Here is a 25,943-nt window from a genome sequence, read left to right on the forward strand (position 1 = left end):
AAAGATATTTGAAACTTGCCATTTCACCAATGTGTGTGGCTTTGTAGTTAGAGAGAGACAGTGTGTGTGTGTGTGTGTGTGTGTGTGTGTGTGTGTGTGTGTATCGGGGGTGATATTGCGAAGTGTAACAGCAGTATCAAAGTCATTCATTTTTTTCGACAGTGTGGAACAGGCTACCATTTTGCATTTTAGATTATGAACACATATTTTTTTTCTCAAGCGTCCCCTCAATGAGTCTTTGTAAGGAAGTAACACCCTTTCAAAGTAGGAACATTAGCATACTTATATAAGGATATTGAAATTGGTACTAGAGACACCTTACAAAGGACAATGCAAACCTCAGGATACTCTCCCTGGATTGGTTTCAAAATATGTCAAAAGACTTGGAAACCCAAATATTTCATAAAAGAATCATGCATGCTAAATATGAACATATCCTCTGGCACAGGTTGCATTCCTGCTTAACCTCATTCAGTCAAACAATCAATTAGTGCACAAAATAAACAGAAAAGTAAACTAATCAGAATTCTGGGCTCCATTTTGGGGCTGAGGATATTTACTCTTGAATCAACTGGGCTGTGAGAGCCAGTATCCCTCCGATTTAAGCAGCAACACGCTGACAGAAGCTGTCCTTGGTGCTGATTGGTGGTTTGTAATGCAGATGAAACTAATAGAGCTGTCCAAGGTGCTGAAAGCGTGACTGGACTAGACTCGTGCATGCGGCTCATTTAGGATTCCAAATAGATTTGTGTGGCATCAAGGAACACACACACACACACACACACACACACACACACACACACTTCTCCATCCGAAATGATTTGTGTGATTACTTATACAAGAGTTTCTTTGTCTGCACTGTAGTTAGGAAAAGTACCAGTGAAACATGATTACAGCTTCTAGTCTCCTATAGACCCTCATTGTGTTCACTGACAGGGCCTACTGCATACAATGGTGTATTTGCCTGTTAGGGACCCCAGGATGTCACCTTAGATCTCATTTTGTGAGCCCTTGCATTGCATTGTGTTAGTTGCTGCATCACATTATTTGGCAGTAATTGACAAATGGTGCGAGATTTACACCAGTGGGAAATACAATACATCTTAACACAGCATCATTTTATCATGTTAAAAAAAAAAAATTTTTTTATTAACAATCATCACGTGGTATACACCAATAGTGTGCTAGCAGTGAAAAATAAAGCCACCATTTTTCCTGTAGCAGCAAGCTAAGGCTTTTCCCCTATTCTGTGCAGCCCTGCTTCCGCTTGGTGAAACCACGCATGTGTTGATCCGTGCTGCAGCAACGTGCATCAGTTCCTCTCTGACCCCAGTGTTGATCTGCATTCAGACTGAGGCTCCGCTGGTTTTCTCAGCAGCTTGATATTACTGTAGCTTATACAAGGGGGGGGCTTCGCCGTCTGAGGCAGATTTTTAAGGCCCTGCTAGGCTGTTGATTCGGCAACAGACACGCAAAAAAAAAAAAAAAAAAAAAAAAAAAAAACGAGCTATACGAAATCAAGCTTTCGACTCGCATCGATTTTGTTTTGGCTGATTTCACTCCACCGCACGTCCGCCTCGGGTCTAGATTTGCAGACCCGCTACTGCTAACGTGCGTAATGTATCGTAGAGAGGAAACACAGTAAATAGACGGACACGTCCATCTGCAATAAAGAGGAAACGAAGATGGTGATGATGGCTTCACCAAATGTAGCCTCCAAATGCTCGACAGCAATGGCGAAGCCTTCCCTCCCCCTGAAGCTGTTTCTCTGGGTGTTTATTGTCGTTAATCTCCCTACAAGGTAAGATATCATTGCGGGATATTTCCTCTCAAAAACCACGATTGTGTGTCGGCTCTGTTGGGTAGCGTCTTTCTTATTTGAACAACATCATTTTGCGGTGCCTCCCATCTAATGCCAACACAACCCTGCTATTAATGGGAATCCTGGACGATTAGGTCGCCGAGGGGAGTCTAGTTTTAGTAGAAAACCGAGGCATGTAGTGTATTTATCACTGCTATAGCTGTGTTTCGACATGGAAGTGTGATATTAATTTTTTAGGGAGACACAGCGACACATGCATCGCGTTACTGGGAGATTTCGTGTATCATATTTTTTTTTTCTTTGACAGAAAACAAAAGAGCAGCTACAGACTGCCTTAAATATATGTTGCTGTGGACATCAGATGGTTTGACACCGGGCATTTTGCGCAGATAAACATGTTTAGTGTCTCTCACAGTCTGTCCGGCGTTAGGAATAGCATAGTGGCTGGCTAATTTGCTTGAAGCTAAGGCTACATATAGTCTCTGCTAAGCTGTCTTTAAGGATCAAGTCAATTCTGAGAGCTAAAGCCTCATTATTGAACGCGTGTGTCGGATGTGGCCGGATAGCTATATGCAAACAGTCTTTTGTAATAAAGACAACTTCAGTATGAATCGGGGTACGTTTCATCCCACGTATTTGAAATACCAAAAAAAAAAAAAAAGCATTTCAAAATGGCAGACAATCACACAGAGAATACAAGTGTAAAGGCACAATAAGGACAAGGATAACACATATGGACTGATCCTTGTCTTGCACACACACACACACACACACACACAGGCAAAGGACTGCCATTTCAGCTTTAACTGAGGTGCAGATTTGAGTTTGTTTGAGAGAAGCTGTTTGGTTATCCCTGTCAAGACATTATTCCCGAGCACTAAGATAAGAATAGTCAAGAGGAAGGATGCCTAGGCTCCTCGCGTCGCTTTCGTCTTGTGCTGCTGGAGGGTGAAAAATGGAGGAAGATAAATCAGCCGACGTTCAATCACCGTCATGCTGATCGCAACCTCAGGGCTCCCTGCCCAGCCTACATTGTCAGGCCTGTGTGTGTGTTTCTAATTGTATATGCCCAAGTAGTGTGCACAATATGCTTGAGTAAACACAACACCCTGTCCATTTGAATTGCACCCAGAATTGAGATGTATGAGCAGGTTATGGATTTTACAAGATGTGCATGATTGAAACATGATGAACTGAGATGGATCAGAGCAAGTGACATTTGGATGCTTCTTAAATGTGAGCTCTTAATGTTAACACTTGTATGAAGGTAACATATGTGGCTCAAACCTAGTTAACACCCAGTGAAGTGACAGCAAGATGTATATATATACTTTCCTGTGTCCTGTGTCCTGTATATTAATTAAAAGACAGCTATTGCTGGGTAAGTTGCATTTGTGATTCATGTATGAGACCCCTTATATAAGACATCTCTGAAGGCCCCGGCATGCTACTTTGTGACTCATTGACAGTTACTATGTGTAGTGATGTCTGATTGCAGCAGCATCATACATTAACCCCAGTGCCCAGTCAATTACTGTTTTACATCAAAGGTATCACAGTATCTGGGTTTGCCACCACAGCCTTTAAGTAGAAATGTATGTTTTAGCATATAGTTCCACCAGTCAATGAGTGGGGTTCAGGTGCAGGCCCAGGATCCCCTAGCAGAGTTTGTAAACCATGGCATCATAGCCGTGACAGAAGGAAGTGATGTCAGAGTGAGGAAGCGCTGCTTATGTTTTTTTGTTAGGCCGGCTGACGTGTGCTGTTCTGCAAACTCATCTCAACCATTTTAGGTGGCAGATGAAATTCAATACGTAACCACAATTTGGAACACGCTACAATTTATTATTATATTTTCTATTTTTAGTTTTCTAACCTCAATTTCACTAGAACATATTTTAATACAAATGTATAAATCTCATTGATCAATAAGAGTCTACATTGGTTTGATGGACATGGACACGGGATATATGTACATGGGACAACACAGTAAATCACACTTCAAGATTGTCGTTAAGTTTAAGTTTCCATCAACCCACTCTAGTTTTCATTGATATCTTACATATTCATTTAAAAAATGAAAAATACAAATATTCAGTAGGTTCTCCAGGGTAATCTGGCTGTTAACAACGTACCTTGTCCATAGAAAGTAGGGAAAAAGTTGACATATTTTCTCTAAACCTTAATAATTATCTGATCATTTTGACTTTATCCCTCGTCACCTAAAATGGCCATGTTGAACATCTACAGCTCATGGCATGCGTCAATCCCAGCAATGCAGGAATCCTATAAGATAACAAAAGCATTACAGTGCTACATGTAGTTATGGCTTAATAGAAATATCCCACAACAACCTAACAAGTAACAAACAACTAACAGATAGCTTGCCAACAACATACACACCCACACAATAATCTGCAGTTGGCATAATTGTATATGAAACAAATAGAAATAAAGTGACTTAAATTAAATTTGTCATCAGTTGCTTAAACATGAGACTCCTGAATCTGCAGATTAAATTTTCTGGCTAAAATTAGCTTGCTAGCAAGAATATGGTATGGACATAATTCATGAAATGAAGATGGTACATAACAATGATCACAACTGATGAAAATGAATATATAGATTTGTTGTATTCTTTTGAGCTGCCGTAATTGTGGATGATGTGGGACAACCTGCCACTTGTTGCATTCCAGTTATTCCCAAACAGCATTCATTCCCATCAAAAGGCCAGTGTTTATACATTTATAAGTGCAGCTTCTTTAAAATGCCATCCCTTTAAATAGGAAACTACAATGCATTGGACTCAATCAAGCCATCATACACTATCTGCTTCTTGTCATCACTTGGAAAGGGTTGGGATGTATAATTCTGACAAACTGTCAATGTGTCATGTATCCCATAATAACTACCATATGTACTGATGTCTTAGGATTCGTGAAATGTAGTTGGAAGCACGCAGATGTCAATGTTCTTTTTTCTTATGTCGATTTAAGACAGTTTGACAGGACAGTAGAAGATGACAGTCAAAGCTCATAGCTGCCATATTCGTCAGGCAGGAGGTATTGAGGTCAGAGCGATTTCAGATTTCTGGGATAGAGTTAGGAGGGTGTGAATTAACTGCAGTGGTGATTACTCCCATATACTCAGCCCAGTAAGTATTGCAATCAATCTGAAGTAGGGCCTCGGCTGTTGGCACATAACAAACCTAAGACACTGTCCTGTCTGAAGTCTTTTCACGGTGGCCACCCGTTCTGCCTCAGCCCTGATACAGTGCTTCTATCTTTATTCGAAGAGATCCTGTGGACAAATATAGATGTTTTTTAGATTTAATCCAAAAGGGTTTGTGCATTCCTATTTTAAGGACACAAGTACACAGCAGGTGAATTTAGGATACTTTTAAAACTAGTCCTCCGATGTTTTGTTTCCCTCTGGGGTAATGTATATGACCTACTTTTGCGTGCTTGGGATAGCATATTACTAAATATACAATGCATTGTTGCAATGTTGCAATGCAATGTTGTATTAGGTTAGGACTCACTGCAATATCCCCGTTCATATAAAGCTCCAAAAAGTTAAACATTTCAATGCAAACAGAAAGCTCAGCCCACACTCAAACAACAACTAAAGCTAGACAGGCCCTTAGAGTTGTTCATATTTTATGTTGCTGTTAAGGCTGTTAAGGTTTGTTTACATCATCTTTAAATCAAACATTTCAGTTGTATATGTCTGTATAATCTGACATTTGAACAGTCCAAGAATTTACTGATTGAGCCTTTAACTTGATACACAAATTGACCTAATCTGCCTTATTGTACTTCACTGCTGAGAGAAACTGAGAGTGAGCCTTGCATGCTAATGTGTGTGATTTGGTTAAAACTGGACTGAGTGAAGCCTGTAAATACACTGGCTCTTACTGCCATAGGTCAGTTAAGTAGAGCAGGCTGACATGCAGTCCAGGTGATTGAACAGCCCTGTGTGTGAGTACCATATCCACTTTAAATGCTTACAGTTTTTTAATTAGTAAAATGTCACCATTGTATTGTGTTATTTTGTTTGTTATTAAAAGCAGAGCTTGTGAAAGGAGGGTTGTAACAACAACCTGATGTGGAAGAGCAGTTTGTTGTGCTGTTGCCATAGGGACAGGACCAGTTTCATGTTGGTTAATAATAAGCATGTGGGTTCATTATATTTGGTTATTTTATTAGCTACAATTTAAAACATGCAAAGATGATAGCTCAAGGGAACTTTACGTGCATGCTAATGGTTGGCATATAGCTGTTTCCATAGCTGATATTGTTATCTGTACCCTTCTTAGACATGAACATGTAAGACTGCAGAGGACGGGGGCAGTTATCTGCTGCTGCTATATGAAGATGAGATTTGAATTGAGACCTGTTCAGTAGTACGGACAGGTTTTGACTGCTGCACGTAGAGCAGATGAGAGTGCTTCTTGATGATGCCGCTAAATGTGAAGGGGTAGAACGTATGAAACTATCAGATTGCCCTCAATGAGGGTAGCTGTGAACACAACACTTAGCTCCAGTACTCTCCATCATTACATACACAGCCACGGACATATATATGCATGGGAAACAAACACAAATACACACACACAAACACATACCGGCACGCCACACACACACTGGCGCAGACCTCTCTGTGGATCTTCAGGTACCGAATTAGTAGGCAAAACCTCAGATCTGCCTGCAGTGGAGAACACATGGCTCTGCCTTTGATGTGCTCGTCTTTGGAACATTTCCATAAACACAGAGATACTCTGTGAGATGAATATAGATGATAAAATTGCAGCAACCTGAAAAATATATCTTCAAGTTCTCACACCCTTCTCTGCCCTATCTATCTATCTATCTATCTATCTATCTATCTATCTATCTATCTATCTATCTGTGCCAGAGACAGGTACAGATATATTTTTTATAACATCAAGTAAGGCATATTTAAAAGGGTCCACCTGAGTAAAATAATTAAGATTTAATGTTTTAGGCACTGGTGTTATGGTGGAGATGGATGGCACTTAATGGCACTTAATGCAGTCTAAAGAAGAGTGCTGGTCAAAACATTATTCCTCGCACCCAGCCTAAGAACATGAGAAAGCCATCAGGGCCTCTATCCTTATGCTTTACCATGGAAACAGTGTCTTCTTTTCTCACCATTTCTAATTCTTTATTATTTCATTCAGAAGTATGTTTTCCTCTTATTTCTCTAAAGCCCTGCTGAAAGCTCACGACTGTTTTCAAGGTTGGTCTTTTATGCAGTTTTTTTATGCTTTTATGCCATCTCCCCGATCTGATTCAATGGCTACTGGACGTGCCCAAATTATCCACACCTGTGACTGCTTGAGGGTTTGACACAACTTAAAAATTATCCAAAGTCTTCTTTCTTGGTATCTCTGTCCCTCTTTGTCTCTGCCTTGTTTCCAATGCCCTGTGCACCTAAACATGTCTGCGTTATTTATCAAACAGCCACACATGCAAGTTGTCTGTCATCTGAGGCACAACTTGCATGTAATTAGTGAAATAGGCCTCTCGTTAACGCACACAAGGAAGATCACATGAATATCAGGAGATATGAAATGTGTGATTGATTGCGCATTAGTTTTCAGTCTTTCTTTGCATGGAAAATCAGCTCCCTTCAAAGAGTGTGTATGTAAATGTAATTATTCAGTATTCTATAGAAAACTTAACAATTTGCTTAAAGGCAAGAAAAGAAAAAAAAACATTAAACAAATTAAGACCAATAAATGACCTTAACTGTCCACTTTCTAACACTACGTAAACACAGAGGGGAATTGGGAGTTTTGGCTTTGTCATCAACAAAAAGTTGAACTTGACGTTCACTGACCTCCTGCAGTACTGAGATACTGTACCGCACTGATATTAGAAAGTTGAATTACCTTGTTGTTGAATGGTGCTCTATAAAAGTTCTTTACATAAGATTTAAAAAAGCATTAAGACAAGATATATATAAAAAATAAAGAAATATTAATGTTAAAGACCCATATAAACAGACAGTCCGAGATTTAATTTAATAAAAGGCAATGGCAAACAGTAGTGGTATTTTTTGTTTTTTTCCAGGTATGTGGTGCATAGAAACACTACTCCTCCTCCTTATAGAAAAGATATGTCTATTCTTTTTTAGCAAGACACATTTTCTTTTGCACCATATTTTTTCCAATTCCTTAGACAGCAGTATGACTTTACTGCAGTACTTTCACAAGCCTTTCTTGAGGTTAATATTAACATTTTCTCAGTTAGAGTTTGACTTAAGCCTTAGTACATATTTTGGAATGTTGTTACGTCTTCACATAACTTTATCTTGTAGCTTGTTTTTACGTCCTTTCGAGGTTGCTAATCTCAGGAAAATCCCACCACTGAACTGCACTTTTTGAACTCTCCCTTCGCGCACAAAACAAGTCTAGAAGGCAGTCCCAGACACTGATTGTGTAATGAACTGCTGCCTTAGTAAATCACACACTAATTACACTCAGATAGTGCAAGCACAAATTGAATGAAAAGATGCAGCGCAGATTTGCCCTGTGCTTTTATGTACATGGATCTGGCTCCCAGTCTCTTTCACTAACATCTCTTTCTGTCTCAAACACAGAGTACATACACATCTCACCCCTGCCCACTGGCAGTACAACCTTCCTTCTTATTGCAGACAGCATTATGTAGTACTAAGTCTCCTGACGTAAAACAGTCCTACTAAATGGCAGCATGCTGTTGTTAGCATATTATTCGCCCTAATGCATTCTCATGGGAGACCACATACCTCCATCTTCTGCTCTGGTCTCAAACCTGAAAAAAAGATCCGCTGTAACAAAGAATAAACCTTCATTCCAGATATAATTTACCAAGATCATACTTGTCTGTGGGAGAGCAGGAAAACACATTTACAGCTCCACCGTGGTGGTATTTGTGGTCAGGGGCTCTTGAGACATCATTATCCTTTCAGTTTGAGACGTCTGAGGTGAGGAAGTAAACTCAGGAAAATTGGCTTGTCTTCTCCAGCTCTCACAGAAGCTTGGGGGGCCTAAAAAAACCCTCTTTACGATACGACAAACAATACTGCCGTCACGTTCCTCAACTTTGTCTTTGTCTCAACTTTGGGACAAAGCTATGAAATCTGGACATTGACTATAGAAAAATCAACAAAAAGATTCAAGATTAGACTTTTAAATTAAATTAAATGTGACCATACTTTCTATATGAAAGACACTGTCACATAAAGTTTGAAGAGATTGACTCACTTTTTGGCCTGGACATTTTGTCAAATTCCAACTTCTATTGAATGGAATTGGAAATTGCCCCCCTCCCTTGAGAAGCTTTGTCTCACAGCTTTTCTGGTGAAATCTGGCCAAAAAGAGGGACCATTGAGAGAGGGTCCATTGAGAGAGGGACCATTACTGAACTAGTTTCAGAAGAAGAAATGCATGAGTCCTTATGATGAGTCTGTCCAGGTGGGAATTTAATGTCTAATTCACTTGCTGACTATTTAACCACATTACTTTAAACATTAGTAACAGCAGACAAACAAAATTAATGATGAAAGTGATGTGTCACATAGATGATAGTTGCTCTCAACTGGTGTGGTGGTGCACACTAATATGCATTGATGTAGGATCCAATAAAAATAAACAAAAAAGTGTAAACTCAGATAATGAATCAGATGGCGCACAGTTTGTTTTTACTCTGTCTTATCTGATGTGGTCTGAATAGATGATGGGATTGGTCTTGAAATACTGGTGGGTTCTTACCGAAACACTGTTCCCTAAATGGTCCTAGATGTTTAAAGTATCTGATAGAAGAATCAATCTGAATCAAACTAAAGAGGCATTTTTGAAAAGACCCTTTGTATTTAACAAATTACAATATATGCACAAGATGATTGTGAATGCAGTTAAACTACATATTGTAGACTGAACATAATGGAGACAACAGGATTTTAACTTTGGTACACTAAAACAACGTGAATATTTGATTAATGTGTTATATTGTGAAAGAAATGAGAAAATTGAGAAAAGTGTTGCACTGAATGTGTACCATAGTTGATTCATATGTTAATCTACAAAATGACCACTTTATTTCACTCTTTTTAGTACCTCATATTAGCCTTTTTCAGTGATATAACTACTTTGTTAACAGAGAGAAAATGGAAAGGGAAGATATTTTTCAGTATGGCTACAGAAGCAATGACGTGGTGATGAAAAGCCCTGAACAGTTCATCTCCTGACCTTGGATTGAGATCTTCAAAACACTTTTTTCTCTTGTCTCCTAATATTTCTCCATAAAGAAAGCAGAGCAAACTAGGAAAGACACTGCTTGCTCTCCTTTTAAAAGACGTTATTGATTGCATGCTATTTTTCTCTCTGTCCTCCCCACAGCTCCTTCCAGACTGATGACGATGATGAGGTGTCTAACAAGACGTGGGTGCTGACTCCCAAAGTGTACGAGAGTGACGTCACACACATCCTAAACAGCCTACTAGATGGATATGACAACAAACTCAGACCTGATATTGGAGGTGGGCGCTGATTTTTCACAGATGATCTGTTTAGTCACAGAATCACAAAGAAATACACCCACGTTTATGGCCACATTTGCAAGCAAACACATATATGCACTCATTCACTGACATACATGCTTATATCCAAGCACTTTACCCATTCACTGCAGAAAAATAAGGACATGGCGTTTGTGACGTCACCCACTGATTTCTAGAGGGGGCTCTTTGAATCCTGGAGCCTGCCATGTTCTCACTTGGTGAAGACAGATAATCAATGATTGTGCAAGGGTGTGAAGCTTGAAACACAAAATAATTAATACCCCTCTTTAATCTTTAATATTTCCTTAATAAAGCAATAATTCACAGCATTGTCACTAACAAATACATTAAATCAAATCAGACATTTCCCTCTAGATCGCCATTACTGGGGTAATTTGCTTCTCACACAGTCACAGGAATACCAAGGCGCACCTGGTCAGTTTGCTCTTAAATGTTAGGACGTTTATTCGAAAGTAGTAAATACACAAATTAACTTAATTAATTCATTGTTTCTGTAAATCTACTTTACTATTACTCTGTTTAAAATTCTAAAATGGCATTGACTTTGGTGAAGGATGTATGACTTGTTGAGGACTCAAAACACAAAGTTTAGGACTTGGACTCCACTTGGGTCTTCAGAACTTAGGCTTGAGGCCTACTTGTGACTTTCCCTCACTCTGGTGGCTGCTAGTAATAATGTTAGCCATGCCACCTGATACATATTTGAATATCTCTGCTGCAAATTGTAAAATACTAAGAAATAATGACTTTTTTAATAGCATGAAATGAAAGTGGTAGGCCAGCTGCAGCTCGTTGGCCTGTGCATATGCGCTGCATTCAGTCTGTAGAAATTGAACACAGAGAGGATTTAATGTGGACAGCATACAGGTCATTATTACACCATGCTGGGCAATACAAAGTGTCTTTGTGTGTTTGCCTGTGTGCATTTTATGTGTGTGTTTACACTGTGTTGACAGGCAGCCAGGCTGACCATAAATTATGTATACCTGTGTTCATGTACATGCATGTGTTACGGTCGGGATAGCAGTCTGTCATGGTCTTGTCAGTCTGAGAAGTAGACAAGTAGCTTACTCCCTTCACTTTGACGGACAGCTGGGCAGGGCTCCCTTGTCGACACAAGTGCACATATATCCTAAAGCCTGTCACGTCCATGCAAGAGCAGAATAGGGAGATATTCAGTACCGTTGAATACTTGATTCATGGGTGAGCATTCCTGGGAAAACTGGTTTAAGTCACAATCTGTCACATACTCTTGTAGAATAATAAAGATATACCACTCAATGTGCTAGCAATTGCATCTCCATCCACAGTAGGGACACTGTGTAGTGCTGTATTAAAGCTACCAATGGTATGAATAGTTTGGAAAAAGGCCCCAGTCTTATCAGTCTATGTCACAGAGTCACAGTTGAAGCACTATTGTTTGCCTACATTAAGTTTTGTGTCTTGTAGTAGAGTACACCCACAGAAATAGGCAAACAAAAACTGAAACATGCAACCTGCACCTTAAACAGTGGCGACAAAGTGCTCCTTCCTATCTCTGCCAAAACAAGTGATCACCAACTGATGAGCCAGCTTTAAATGACCATAGTCTGTGCAGTTAACCGGTTAACGTATGGGATGCTACATGATTTCTTGGAATTGAATAACAAGTTTTCAATTAGGTCAACCAGTCTGCATCCCTAGTGCAACAAAAAGGGCCCAATCCCTCACTGGCTTCCCAACCACAAACATAGCCAATTATTTTAGGTAGCCGGAGGTTCCACTGCCGGGAACCGACAGCTTTAAAGCAAGACTAATGAATTGACTAAAATGATGGCACAAGATGAAAGCAGCTGAGTAACATGATGTACATAAATCAGTTATACTCAGCTTCTTCCATGGTTTTTTCATATACTGTACTATATGTACAATGCCACATATAATGTGACACATTTCATGAAGGGCATCATCTCCATTCTTAAGACTTTAGAAGTGGGCTTGTGCTATAAAATGAAGAGCAGCTCAGATCTTCTTTGAGGTGCAGTTTCAACCCAGAGAGCTGCTGCGTAGCTGGGCGGCTGGCTGCCACCGTCTTAACCATCATCTTCAAACAAGCTATGATCTCGCTCTCTCAGCGTTGGTCTTCCAGCTGCTGCCAAGTTACACAGCTACAGAAGGGTTATAATTAGCTGGCTATACTGTCATCTGATCCACCAACCAACCAACCAACCATACCAAGGCAAAGCGAAGTTTCTCCTCCACTCCTCAGAGCGCTGAAATGCTGTGGATTTAGATTCAACGCTGATTGTGCCACAGCTTCCCTTTGAAGTCCATTGTGATGCTCATTTAATTTTTAATGCCCCTGGAGTCTACTGTACGTGTGAAAACTGAAGCAAATAGGACAGAGATATTAAGAGAGAGCGAGAGAGACAATTCTTATTTCATAATACATCCTTGGCATTGATCAAGGTCATTGCCTTCTAGAAAAATATATAGATTGTTTCGTAGAATTCATAAATGTGGAGAGCAACGACAAGGACATAAGGTTATTGAACAGTGAGTTTAATGAATTGAATTAACAGGTCTAAATGATTGCTAATATGCGGTGATGCATTCGGTCAGAGTCTATGAGGTAATTCGATCAGCCTTTTACCAGGACGCTTGTGGTGGGTGTATTGGCATGTACTGTATGTTGTATGAGACAAGTTAGAAATTTTAGCACATCCACTTTATGTTCATTGGCATCTTGGAATAATGTTCCCTTGGCATCTGTGTGCATTTATGAAAGGCACCCACTTTCCAGTTGGCTGTGTAAAATAAGACAAATTAGTTTTTATTTAGTAAAACTCTATTTATGCCATGCGTATTACTTTATATGTGATGTTACTAATAATCCAGTCCAAGGTTACATATTTCGTGCATCACATTTTCAGTCTACATAAATTTTAATTATGCCGATTCACTAACTAACCCCTAACCCTAACCCTAACCCTACTCACTGATATACCTGCCTGAAAGCAACACTTTCTAACCCTAACCCTAACCCATTATGAGAGATCAAGTATAAACTGGTAAGAGCATTGAGCATGTGTCCGTGTGTGTATGTGTGTGTATGCACAAGTTTGTTCATGCATTTTAAAGTGTGTGTGGAGGGGGACCGGGGTGCAATGCACACTCATGTATGCCTGTGAGTGACATGAAAAATGGATGCAAACCTGCACTCACTCCCTCCGTCTATCTCTCATACTCACTATAGCTCCTGCATCAAGCCTCAAGTCTTAACCTGACTCTCCTCTCAGACATAATGTCCAGTCATCCATGAACGTACGCATTAGATAGCAAAGTGGAGATGCTGATCCAGGCTGACTTAGAGGGTCTGACAGAGCATGGACGTCCATTTGACACCAAGCTGTTCAGTTTCCTCAGCCATACTGTGTCTGATGTCTGTCCATCTCACTAAACCGGTGTGGGTAGTAAACCAAGAGGTATAATGCATGGCGGTGGACCGATGTAAACATGCAGGTGCACAAGCAAGGAGATAATTAATTTACACGTGTGACTAGTTGTGTGCATTAGTTTCCTTACAAGGAATTAACCTTGTTTAAAAAAACTAACATCTAATGGTTTCCAGTGTAACTGCGGCTCTAAAGTTACGTAGCATATTTGCTTGGTGGTCTCTTTTGGGCTATGAATAGTGATCTTTCCTCAAATCTTGCCAAGTCAAAACATTTACGAGGCACTTTTTAACCTAAAAGTGCGTCTCTGCGGGAGCCCTGGGCACCAGCAGGTCTGTGAGAAAAGAGAGTAACTGATTGGCTATCAAGAGGAGCTCACAGGCCTGAAGCATGGAAGGACAGAAAAAGGGATGGATGGGATGTTGCAGAGGGCACAAAGGTATTCTGGTAAATGGGTCAGGAGTTTGGCCGTAAATACAGACAAAGTGTGGTTCTCTGACATTGGCAGGAAGCCTGTTTGAAGATGAAGTTGGCCCTGTAGGCTCTGATGTAGTCTCCTCGCAGACAGGAAAGGAAAAATCGGAGCCAGGGTTTCTATTTCATCAGCACTCTCGGATGTATCTTAGACCTGGTGTAATCCTGATAATGTGATACAGTGTCGTAAAAGTAAAGTGGGATCATTTGATTTAAGTAAATTACTGTATATGCTGGAATGGACCTAAGACCTATAATGAAGTGAAGAATCGAAAACATCATATGTCTTAAGCCAAAAAGATAAAATTGCTGTCACTGTGTTCTGATTATTAATAAATATATAGTAGTATTATTATTATTATTATTAGTAGTAGTAGTAGTAGTAGTAATGGAAGTAGTGGTTGTACTAGTAGCAGTAGTAGTTGTATTAGTAGTAGGAGTAGCAGTAGTAATAGCAGCAGCAGTAGTAGTAGTAGTAGTAGTAGTAATGTAGTAGTAGAAATGCAGTGTTTTGGTCATGGACGTTCAACATCTTTATACTTGAGCCACAGGCTGCAACAGCCAATGAAAAAAATCAAACGAATCTTCCTCCCCCCTATTGGATGTGTTGTGATAAAGATCGCCCACTTTGCTTTGCCCTTTTCTATTTGCACTTTTCTATTGTATTAAATGGATCTTAAGATATATTGCGTGTCTCATTTTAGGGATGTAATTGTGATCAATTATTGATGGTGTTTGATTACTTTTTTGATGGATTGTTTCGTCCAGTAGCGTGATTATAAAGATGTGGTTTGATATTGTGAATTTGATGCCTCATAAAGGTCCATTATTGCATTTCCACTGAACTTAATGTGGACAATGTGCAAGAATTCAAAACTTCCCTTTGCATGATTTCATACTACGTACCTGTCTATCAGGTGTGTATTAGACAAAACCTATACCACTGAAAGTTGTGCATTGATGTTTTCCGGCAGCTTCTATTCACACGTTCACAACAGGGAGATTATTTCCCTCTTATTCGTCATTGATGATGATGACGTTATAGACGAATATGATAAACAACTTCCTGAAACGTGTTGTCCATGATATGATAAATGATTGCTCATCTCTAAAATGGATTTTTCTGTGCTTCTTTGCAGTCAAGCCGACAGTGATCCACACAGACATGTTTGTCAACAGCATCGGCCCAGTAAATGCCATCAATATGGTGAGTAATACTAGAATATGATGTTAATGTGTCATCGTTGTTATTAATAATCAGCCTGAAACTGTATTTGTAACTATGGGAGAATATTTATTCCCAAATATGTGTTCGGCCTGCCTCCATCCTCAGGGAGGAAAGCTTATAATGATCCAGAGAGTAGCTCTCCGCTCTGGAGTTTGCAGGGTTTCAGTGTCTTGCCCAAGCACACTTCAGCAGGGCAGATGCTTGCTGTCATGGAGGATTGGTTGGTCCACCTAATCACTACGCTGCCCCACTGCCCTTGTAGTGTAGCAGCACAATGCAGGTGTCAATCAGCTGCTTTACTGCACCGGCCTTTGCACCACAGTGTATAAATGTGGTCCATTTACTGTATCTGGATACATTATACACCTCTTATTTTGAATTAGAAAAACACTGATTAACAGTTAAGCAGTTGTGTTGCTACAAACACAGGGCAGATCTCAAAAGCAGCATATTTGCAAATGGCTGCGTGCGTTGCCAAAATCCTAAGATGTTCTTGCATTGTGGTTGCCAAGACTTGCATCAGCTACAATATAAGGTGTCACCTGTTCAATCTCTTCGTGGGTTTTTCAAATAAATATACCAATTTGTGATTTTCCTTGGATCTAGTTTGAAGACAAGGCTTTTGATCATTTCTTTCTGTTGTTGTGGTGACACAGTGACACGTTCACATTGTGTTCTGGTTGCACTAAATTTAGTTGTATTCACCATCTGCAATGCTATTTATTTTCTACAAACATTTCTTTAATAACAATGTGCAAATAAAAGCTTTATTTTCTTTGAATACTATTCCAATCTTGGTACCACCAGGTACATACACCAACACATTACTGTCCATTTTGGAAATATCAGTATTGGTCCAATAATATTTTTTTTCTTCATCTGGATGACTGTGGATTTGGTATTTTTTTTGTTATAATTTGTTCTAGTGCATGCATACAACTTATTCTAGTAGCAACATAACTGTTAAAGTAGCAGTAGAATAAAATCATGTTTTATTCTATTTTCACCACTTTATTACTTTAAGATGTAAGAAGCTTGTTCTGTCTGCAAAGCCAAGTTTGTGTAGAATTTGTTACATTACTCTTACAATGATGCACACCAGTGTCAGCCAATATGTGTGGGAGAACTGATTATTTGTACAGTATCAGCTTCCAAAAATCTTATCAGTGTATTCATATTAATTAAAATAACAATTTTGGAGTTGATAGTGTTGGAAATGCCGAATTTCAGCTCATCATCATCAGATTGAGATAGGAAGCCCCATGCTGTTTTTGATTACCATTGGTAATGCTGTTACAATGCACAATTACACATTAATTCTATATTTGAAAACTGAGCAATAGTAACAGAATATATAGCTGTCGTGCTGCAGTGATGACCACAATTGAGCAGAACAGGTCATCTGATAGCGAGAGAGGAAAAATGTTTGTAGGAGAGAAAGAAGGATTAGAAAAATCTCCCATAAGCATTGTTTTATGTGTCATTGTTTTCTGTTGCAAGTTCCCGCTGAGAACCCACTTCTATTGTAATTCTGCAGAGCAGTCTGCTCTGCATGGTGGTGGCGTTCCATTTCACTTAGTCTTAGCTAAAACACCCACTCTCAATAACTGCAGTCACAGTGAAGTTGGAAGAGAAGCATTGATGGGATCAGTTAGAAAATGTGTGCTTGTGCTCACATTAGGGAGTCTGCGTGCACGCATTGCACTGACATGAAGCGTTGACTGATTGCTTCACATTCATATGTAATCAGCGTGGCCGTGCCAGTGCCTTCACACTGTGACATGACAAATGGTGGTGAGGTCGGTAGATTTTCTGAAGAGCATCTAAGCATGAACAGCATTTTAAATGTTTAATTGGGCTTTAGGAATCTTTGAAATACTCATATGAGAGGGGAGGAAGGGATGGGACAGAGTAACGGCGAGAAAGAGAGGGTGAGATCAAGGTGCGAGGAAGAAAAAGAATCAGAAATTGATGCTTTGTAGCCACTAGAGCTGAGCAGTTCTTAGCTGCTCTTAGATGCGTGCAGCAGTTTGAATTGAAAGATGTGTGATTCTGTGAAAGATCCCAGAGTATATATAGGTTAAAGAAAAAAGTTTATCCCACTCAGCAGGGCCCAGATGAAGATCCTAAAGCATTCAATCTTTCTCTCATCATTGGATTTGAACTGTCTATCTGTCCTTTGTGGGGGAAAAAAAAGGATGAAAGAAAGGATGCTGAAAGGATGGGAATGTTGCCGGGTGGAAATGTTGTTTTTCAAATCTCGTTTAGGACTCTTTGGCATGGATTTAGGCTTTATTGTTGGGCTAAGCTTTGTCAGGAAGTTAATGCCTCTATGCCCTCTTGCACACAAATCCCCAGATTTTTTTTTTCTCTCCTGCTGTACTTCACTTTGAACCTCAGGGCTCAACCATTCCAAATAACAAAATAAATAAGAAAGACTGATAGCTCCCTCTCACTCACTGCCTCTCCTCTCCCTCTCACATTAGACCACATCTCACTTTTGCTCTTAGCTCTTCCAGTCTGCACATGCCTCTATCACCTGTTTTCATCCCGCATATGTATGTTCTAACAAGCTCTCACAGGCACTGAATAGGAGACAGAGGGTTTTGTCAGGCTCAGGACAAAGTGCTGCCAAGGCAGCAGGTTATGAGGTTAGATAATACTTGAGCCAAACAAGGGGAATTATTAATTGCCCCGTTGAACATTTAATTTTCAGGTTGAGGGCGTCAAGATGGTCTTTTTCAACAGAACTCTTTAGTAGCGACAAAAGGACTTCTTGGCCTGAATAGACACCATCTTGTCTGAGGAACATGTGCCTGCAAATGTGTTCCAGCATTAAGTTTCCACTGGCATAGAAAAGTTCCCTTCAGACAGAACAAACAGAGGAGTGTTTTTGCAGCCCACATTTCGATTTGATCTCATTGCAGTTAAAAGCTACACACTGGTGACAGCACTGGTTGCAAACAACACTGTTTGCAAGGTTTGCCTGGCAAACAGAGGCTTCTATCTAGTGTGTTACATAAAGCATGTTCAGCTTTTAAACATAACAATTCGGGTAAAACTGTTTCATCCATCTTTAGGAATACACCATCGACATCTTCTTTGCTCAGACCTGGTACGACAGAAGGTTGAAATTCAACAGCACAATGAAGGTTCTGCGTCTCAACAGCAACATGGTTGGGAAGATCTGGATCCCAGACACTTTCTTCCGCAACTCGAAGAAGGCCGACGCCCACTGGATCACCACACCCAATCGCATGCTTCGAATCTGGAACGATGGTCGAATACTCTACACCCTCAGGTAAAGTGTCAGGGATGGAGGATTTCCCACAGTTTGATTGATTGTGTGACGGGGTGGCAGAATTATTCAACTTACCGTTTTCTCACATTGAAAGGTTAAATTGTCCGTTATCATTATCTCTGCCATTTTGCATCCTGTGTGGGCCAAAATATTTTAATTACACATTTAGTGGTGAAGAAAAGCATGTTTTCCTTATGTTGGAATGATAGCTAAGATAATGGGGAGTTCAAAATCTATTTACATAAACAATTAACTCTAGTACTCTCAGCTGAATAAAGCAGAAAACAATAGATAACAGTAAAAATACATGGTAACTAGTCTCATCTCTACAATTTGAGCATTAAAACTGGACTAGGACCCTATACGAACTGAGCAGCATTTTATTTTATAATTGCATTATTATCATTTTGTTGCCACTAAGGTGCTTCCTTCTTTTCCTGGAATCCATCACTAGCAGCAAGCAATGCGTGTACTTTCGAAAGCATTTTGAAATACCCAACAATTTTCGGCCTCTCTACATAAATGATTCATGGCACTGATTATCCTGAACAGGCCCTGGGCAATTTTAGATTTCAGCATTTTAAGTTTGACATTAATTAGCGAGCAGGAACTCTGTCCTACTGAATGAGGCAGGATGTTGTTAGTGACAAGGGAACACTGGAACTACATTGCCCTGAACTCATCTTTTCAGCTCTTGCATCGAGTATATGGCTTTAGAGGTAGCATTTGTTATTTTCCTACTGAATTTCTTTCTTTTGAATTTCTGAAATTCTTGAGAAGATATTCTAAAAAATATATATAATATAATGTAATGTAATATATATATATAAATTATATTATATGTATATATAGATTATACTAATTTTAAATATTGATAGGCCATGGTTATAGACAATGTTTGCCTTTTAGCACCCTAATTGTAAAGTTATTGGTTGCTCTATAATAACGTGTCTGCATACTGTTTGTGGGGGTAAAACTCATGGAACTAACAAGAAGCATGCAAATTGTGTAAAACAGGAGGATCGATTAAAGGGAAATATTAATTGTGCTTATTGTCATGTTTTGCATGCCATCATAAATACAGCTGACGTTTATACTGACACCACAATATATCATCAGTGATAATAAGAGAGAAAGTGAACTCTTCTGGACTCAATCAAGCCGTGATGGATGTTCTGCGATGCAGAACACTACCCCTCCACTTCATTAATTTGTTAAGGAACTCAGAATTTAACCACTGGTTAATTAGGATGACCGCTGTGATTGGGAGGACAATGATACATGACAATAGCGAGTGCATGGATGGGTAAAGTCGTTTAAGGTCATTCTCTCATTAAGGGGAAGTTTAATGACTTTGCCTTCAAACTCCCTCAAGTGTGAAAAGAAGAGACGGGTGTGTTGCTGTGAAAAACATCAATTTGCTTTAGTGAAATTTTAATTAATAATTCCTTGTGTTACTACTGATAAGGTTGAGGTTTATTTCAGATTTTTCCAACGCACCCTTTTCTGTATACTATTGTTTTGTGATAGACTGGTATGTCATTTAAAATCTATATTTACACATATACATTTTACTATATGCATACATATTTGTTTTACTGTACTGACTCAGTGGATGCAAATATTGTGTCTCGGCAGGTTGACCATCGATGCCGAATGCCAGCTTAAACTGAACAACTTCCCAATGGATGAGCACTCATGTCCCCTGGAGTTTTCAAGCTGTAAGTTTGGCCATATGCTGATGCCCTACTGTCATACCCCTCCCTCCCTTCCTCTGTTCGCTCAAACACACACACACACACACACACACATACACTGTGGCTGTGAACAAGTGACATATGAGCCTAACAAAGACATAATTTAAGGAATAATTATGCAACAGGCCAAATCAAGGAATTCAATGCAGTAGTCTTAGACTTTATGCAAATATGAAGGTATGTATGTATATATATACGGTATGTACTCTTTGCTAGCTAAAATGCCATCTCAGACTTTAAAGAGCTCTGTCATAGATTAGAAAAATATAACAATATGTATTGATGTGTTACAATATGAGAGATGTGAACAAAAACATTTGTTAAACCTTCATTCATTCATTCATTCACAGTATGTGCTGGCATTCAGTAAAGGCTTTTAATAATAGATGTCTCATTGCCAATTCTACCAAAAGCAAAGTACTGATTGATTTTCCTGCACTTTGTCAATACTGTTCTAAAGGACATTTCAAAAAGTGACACGAGTCCAAATGAGTCAGTCCCTCTGTGTGAGGAGCGAATGGGGGGTAAGTTATGCTAATGAGGCCGCTATGGATCTACAGAGAGATGCACCATGGGATATTCTCCTGAGAGAATGCTTCCTAAATAGCTCCAGAGCAACAAGAAAGAGAAACCGGGGGGGTAGCAGGCCTAAAAATGGAACAGAAGCATTCATTTAAATTTGATGAAAGCCATGGATGTTTTCAGAACTTTGAAAATCGCTTGATGTACAGTACATGAGCTCAATCTGAGAAGCAGCAGGCGGAGCAGCGTGCAGCAATTTATCACGCGGCATATTTTCTCAACACGTGCCACAAAGCAACAAAGCATTGTAGAATTTCCAGCGCAACCTCTTTCGCAGACAGGATCAGATCACACAGCTGGAGAATGATTTACAGAAGATTTACAGATACAGTATATCATTTCAGTTTGCTCAAAATTGATTTTTAATATTTTGATTACAGCAATGGTTTCGACAACAACAGCACACCTAGTTGCAAAGTGAATTCATGGCATTGAGCTCCGGGAGCATTTGTTGTTCTGGCTTCTCAAAAGGACACTGAATCAATGATTTGTCCGGGATGCATTGCCAGCGAAGGAGCAGACGGCCTGCCTGGTTGGCTGTAATGTGGCAAATGGGCAGATCCTTCCATCCCCTACTCCTCTGAGGTCCAGCATTACTGGATGTCTGAGAGCACTTTAGTCATAAAGCCATTTAAAGTTTGCACTAAGGAAGTTCGATGTGCATTATTCAAGCCACTCCCTTGTAGGCTGCACACAGCTCATCGCTAGACTGAAGACAGCACTAGACTGAAATCGAAAGGGAACTGGCTGGAGATCATAACATTCAGACTTGCACTGAGGAACATTTAGCCGGATCCATTCACAGGATAAGGAGCCCGATTCCAAATTCAACTTGCTATTAGTTTAAAAGACGCTTAACTATGCCTTTTGTCTCCCAAATTTGAATACCAGACATAAATTCAATACGAACAAATATGATTTGATTAAGATAATGCATCTGCTCATCTAAGTGAATCAGCATCAGACAAGTGAGATTGTTATTGAGATTCTCACAACCAGAGAGAGCATCCTCTTGAGGTAATACAATTACTGAAATCCAACTCATAGCCAGCCATGGATCAATTCTGTAATTTGGGCTTTTAAATCAGCTCAGTGTTTCAGGAAAAAAAATAAGTTTTCACCCCACAGATGGACTGCATATATTGTCAACATGTGCAGGAGTCTGTTATATAATGGTTCTTTCATGAAACCGTTTTATTTGCAAGCTAGCTGACTTAGTGGGTATGGATTACTCTGAAATTAAACAGACTGTGCTCTATGGTTTTGTCTTATATTGGTTTTGTTTTACATAACATGTTTTATATAGCAGAGAGCTTAACTGGCGAGTCAAGTCTTAAGATGTTTCCTAAAATGGATGAATGTTAGTCTTTGAAAAGCGTTGTGTCATTTTTGCACCAAGCTCCTCTCCTCGCCTCGCCTCTCCTTGTTTTAACTAAGCTCCATGTAACTCTGTTCATTCCTGTTCAGATGGCTACCCCAGGGAGGAGATTGTGTACAAGTGGAAAAGGAGCTCAGTGGAGGTTGGTGACATTCGCTCCTGGAGGCTCTACCAGTTCTCCTTTGTGGGCCTGAGGAACACCTCTGAGATTGTCAGGACTGTCTCAGGTAAGAAAACAATCTATTCTGTTTTCTAACAAGCCTCTTCTTTAAAGAAAAAAATGTATTCAGTAAAGGCTGACTGAACACATTTTCTTTGCCAGTGACACCCTGCTTGTGTCACTGAACAGTCGTGTGTATGTGTCAGAAGGGATTTCTTAAACATGAGAGGGCGGCAACGGAATAGGGATTCCATGGGTGCTGCACGACACGACGTTCGTGTTGGGCATGATGTATTTAATCTGATGGAGGCAGGAGCGTGCAGGCAGCATCACCCTAATGTGATGATATGAAGGAATTTCATATATGAAAATGTGAAAGGCATTATTATTAACAGGCTTAATCATGTATGCCAGTGACTCTAAAGAAAAAAAGTAAATTTCTCTCTCTGACTCTCTCAAAATTGACATTCCTCCTCCCAAAGTCTGATCTGTAAACGATCACTGCTGATCTGGTTCATATCTGTTGCTTACAACATACAACTTTTAGAGAGACATGGAAATGACCTGTAATGTTTTTATCCACATTTAGTTCCCGATGCCTCAAGTAAAATCCATTAGGGCTACCAGCTGTGTGTATCACTTCCACTGTGGGAGGGGCAGACAGATTTTCAATAGAAAACCATTTTGCTGGCAGAGTGGGATGGGACATTTCAAGGAGCTATGGGTGTATTATAAGAACCGGATAACAGTCTTCCAAGATGGCGTCCCGTTCGTTCACGTTTTTCTATGGCTTGTCCTGACTATCTTTCCCACACACATGAAAGACACAAAAACATGTTTTCTAGGACTCTTGGTGGCTTTTAATTATATATTGGGCCTTATGGCTCAGATTGTGATGCTTTAGAGGGCATTTTTGAATGTGTGTGATAATTGTGAAATCTTCTTAGTTTCACAGCTACTTCTGTGATGTGTATTTAAGTCTCTCTGCGCCAAAGGGCAACTTGACCTACAGTACAGTACAGTTTGTGGCCGCTACTCCAAAATCGTCCCTGTTGTTTAGAAAAACCCAGCAGAGTGATAATATATATCTATTAAAATATAAAAAATGCAATTAACTGAAATTACATTGATTGAAAATATACATTTGAGTGTCAGAAAATCAGTTAAGTGTTCATTTCAGTATCGATGTATCTGCATTGTCTTAAACCAATTACCTAAATTGGTTAAAACTAACACTAGAAAGTGGACTTGTAATTGTAATTTTATTTAATAATATTAATAGAATCTTACATGTCTATCTTCTATTCTGCTCCATACTTTAATCAATTATATGGATAAAATAATTGCTAAGAACCATTGTCAAGACAGTAATGCACAATAAGGATTAGTTATAAATGTTATGACACATCTTAAAAGCCTTTTTTTGCAAAGTAGAAATACTGTTTGCCAGTAAAACTGACTCTCTCACCTTCATTTATTTCCCACTTCTTTGCTATTATACTTGAGTCAGCCGTCCCTCATGACATGCTCATAACGCGGGTGGCTGAATTTAAAGAATGTGGTTCCTATGAAATAAAAGAGAAGGAAAACATGCATCACTCATGCAGTATTTTTATGGTGTGCTGGCTGGATTCCATTCACAATGATGCAGGAATATGAATGTTTGCTTGAGGAAAAACAGCTGCTTTCCCTGGACAGTGTTGATGTTTTAGAGAAGGGCCAGAACTGTGTTTGCATGCATATGCTTATGTTTGTTTATGTTTATATTCATGAGATGCCGGTAAGTAATGCATGTAATGCTTTGAAAGGAAATGTATGCGTTTCTTTACGCTTGTGTGTGGTGTGAATCAAAGACAGCCTGCCGCAGAGATTAACTCTGGCCAGAGGAGAGTTCATTCTCATTAGATCAGCTGCATTATTCAGAGGAACTGACTGGAAATTTTAAATATCGGTCAGTAATGTATGTACAAGTAAAAGATCCCCTCATAAATCCTACTGTTAAATCGCATAGAAAGAAACACAGCATTTATTTGCCTGAACTTGCACCAAAAAATCAAAGCTCCGTATTAACACCAACATACAAGGTGGCAATCTTTTTTTCTTTTTTAGCTTCAACTCAATCTCATTTTATGAGATATTCAATTCATCCTAGTCTATATGCTATGTGAGTATCGATCAGGGGCAGTGGATGTTTTTTGGCTACGCTCCATCTGTTTAGAATAGACTGTCGGCTGTAAGGCTACAGAAAGTAAAGTCATTGTATGAGACGTGTGGCAGTGGGGGTCATTATTCTGGCTATCATTTGCAGCTCAGTATGTCTAGTCATTTAGTATACTGCTTCCCTTTCACAATAAAGGCTGTCTGGTGAGAAGCACATGCTGTAGCTAGTTAAATAGGCAAGCAGTGAAGTGGAAGAACTACCGCATACAGTTTTAACCATGCGTATGTGTTTTTTGGTGATGCAGATGTAGCTTTACTGCATGTATGTTCATGAAAGCTTACTTTAAATGTGGATATACTGCCAGTTGGTTGCGTTGGAACTATTGAACAATGATGAACAATTAAGTTGAAGGTAACATTGTGTTTGGAGTGTTTGCTGAGGGTGTAATAGCTTCTCTCCCTGTTAGGTAATCCAGTGCTCTATAATGGTGACAAACACAACTGTGACAAAAAACCATGAACCATCAGCTTTTACAGAAAACACCTTTTAGAAATGTTTGATCGAGGTACAGTTTTGATGTAGTTTCATACATTGAAAATAATGCTCTGGCCTCTGCCATATAGTTTATAGTTTATAATTTCAAATTCAGTATAAATAATCATACCAGATTCACAGAATCAGATTTCTGTCAAGTGTGAAATGCTCACTTTTCAGTGGTGGCCAAAAATATCTGAAATATAGAGAAACACGCTTGTATGCGCTCGTACACAAAGTAGCCATGGGAGTAACTGAATTCCCCCAGTCGTTCTGTAATTCGCCACAGTTCAACAGAGTGCCACTGCAACGTAACGCTAACACACACCCATACACACACAGGGAGGCACAAAGTGTGTTTTTGGTTTTGGTGCAGTGCATGTGTGTTGCAAGACCAAGAATGCTTCAAACTGCTTGTACATTTTCTTTCTGTTTTAATCAAAACATTTTTCAAGTGACAACATGAAAAGGCAATCTGTGTAGGCGGGCGAGCTGTAGTGGAGAATTTGCAGCGTCCTCTGAC

At 39.5% G+C, this 25,943-nt stretch overlaps 1 protein-coding gene across 4 annotated transcripts in view; it reads left to right on the forward strand.

The window, feature by feature from the left end:
- The first annotated feature begins 1,527 nt into the window (after positions 1-1,527).
- The window catches only part of gabrg2 (gamma-aminobutyric acid type A receptor subunit gamma2), a 44,870-nt gene continuing 20,454 nt past the window's right edge, over positions 1,528-25,943 (forward strand). For 2 of the 4 annotated variants that reach the window (XM_070917002.1, XM_070917003.1), the window contains exons 1-6: positions 1,528-1,801; positions 10,230-10,369; positions 15,459-15,526; positions 18,628-18,848; positions 20,487-20,569; positions 22,655-22,792. In XM_070917002.1, the coding sequence (XP_070773103.1) occupies positions 1,686-1,801; positions 10,230-10,369; positions 15,459-15,526; positions 18,628-18,848; positions 20,487-20,569; positions 22,655-22,792 (766 nt within the window). In that variant the 5' untranslated portion in view covers positions 1,528-1,685. Of the gene's footprint in view, positions 1,802-10,229; positions 10,370-15,458; positions 15,527-18,627; positions 18,849-20,486; positions 20,570-22,654; positions 22,793-25,943 lie in introns of those variants that run through there. The other 2 variants (XM_070917005.1, XM_070917004.1) reach the window with 1 other exon arrangement.

The sequence above is a fragment of the Enoplosus armatus genome, chromosome 13, assembly GCF_043641665.1.
Source record: "Enoplosus armatus isolate fEnoArm2 chromosome 13, fEnoArm2.hap1, whole genome shotgun sequence".
Lineage (NCBI taxonomy): Eukaryota > Metazoa > Chordata > Actinopteri > Centrarchiformes > Enoplosidae > Enoplosus > Enoplosus armatus.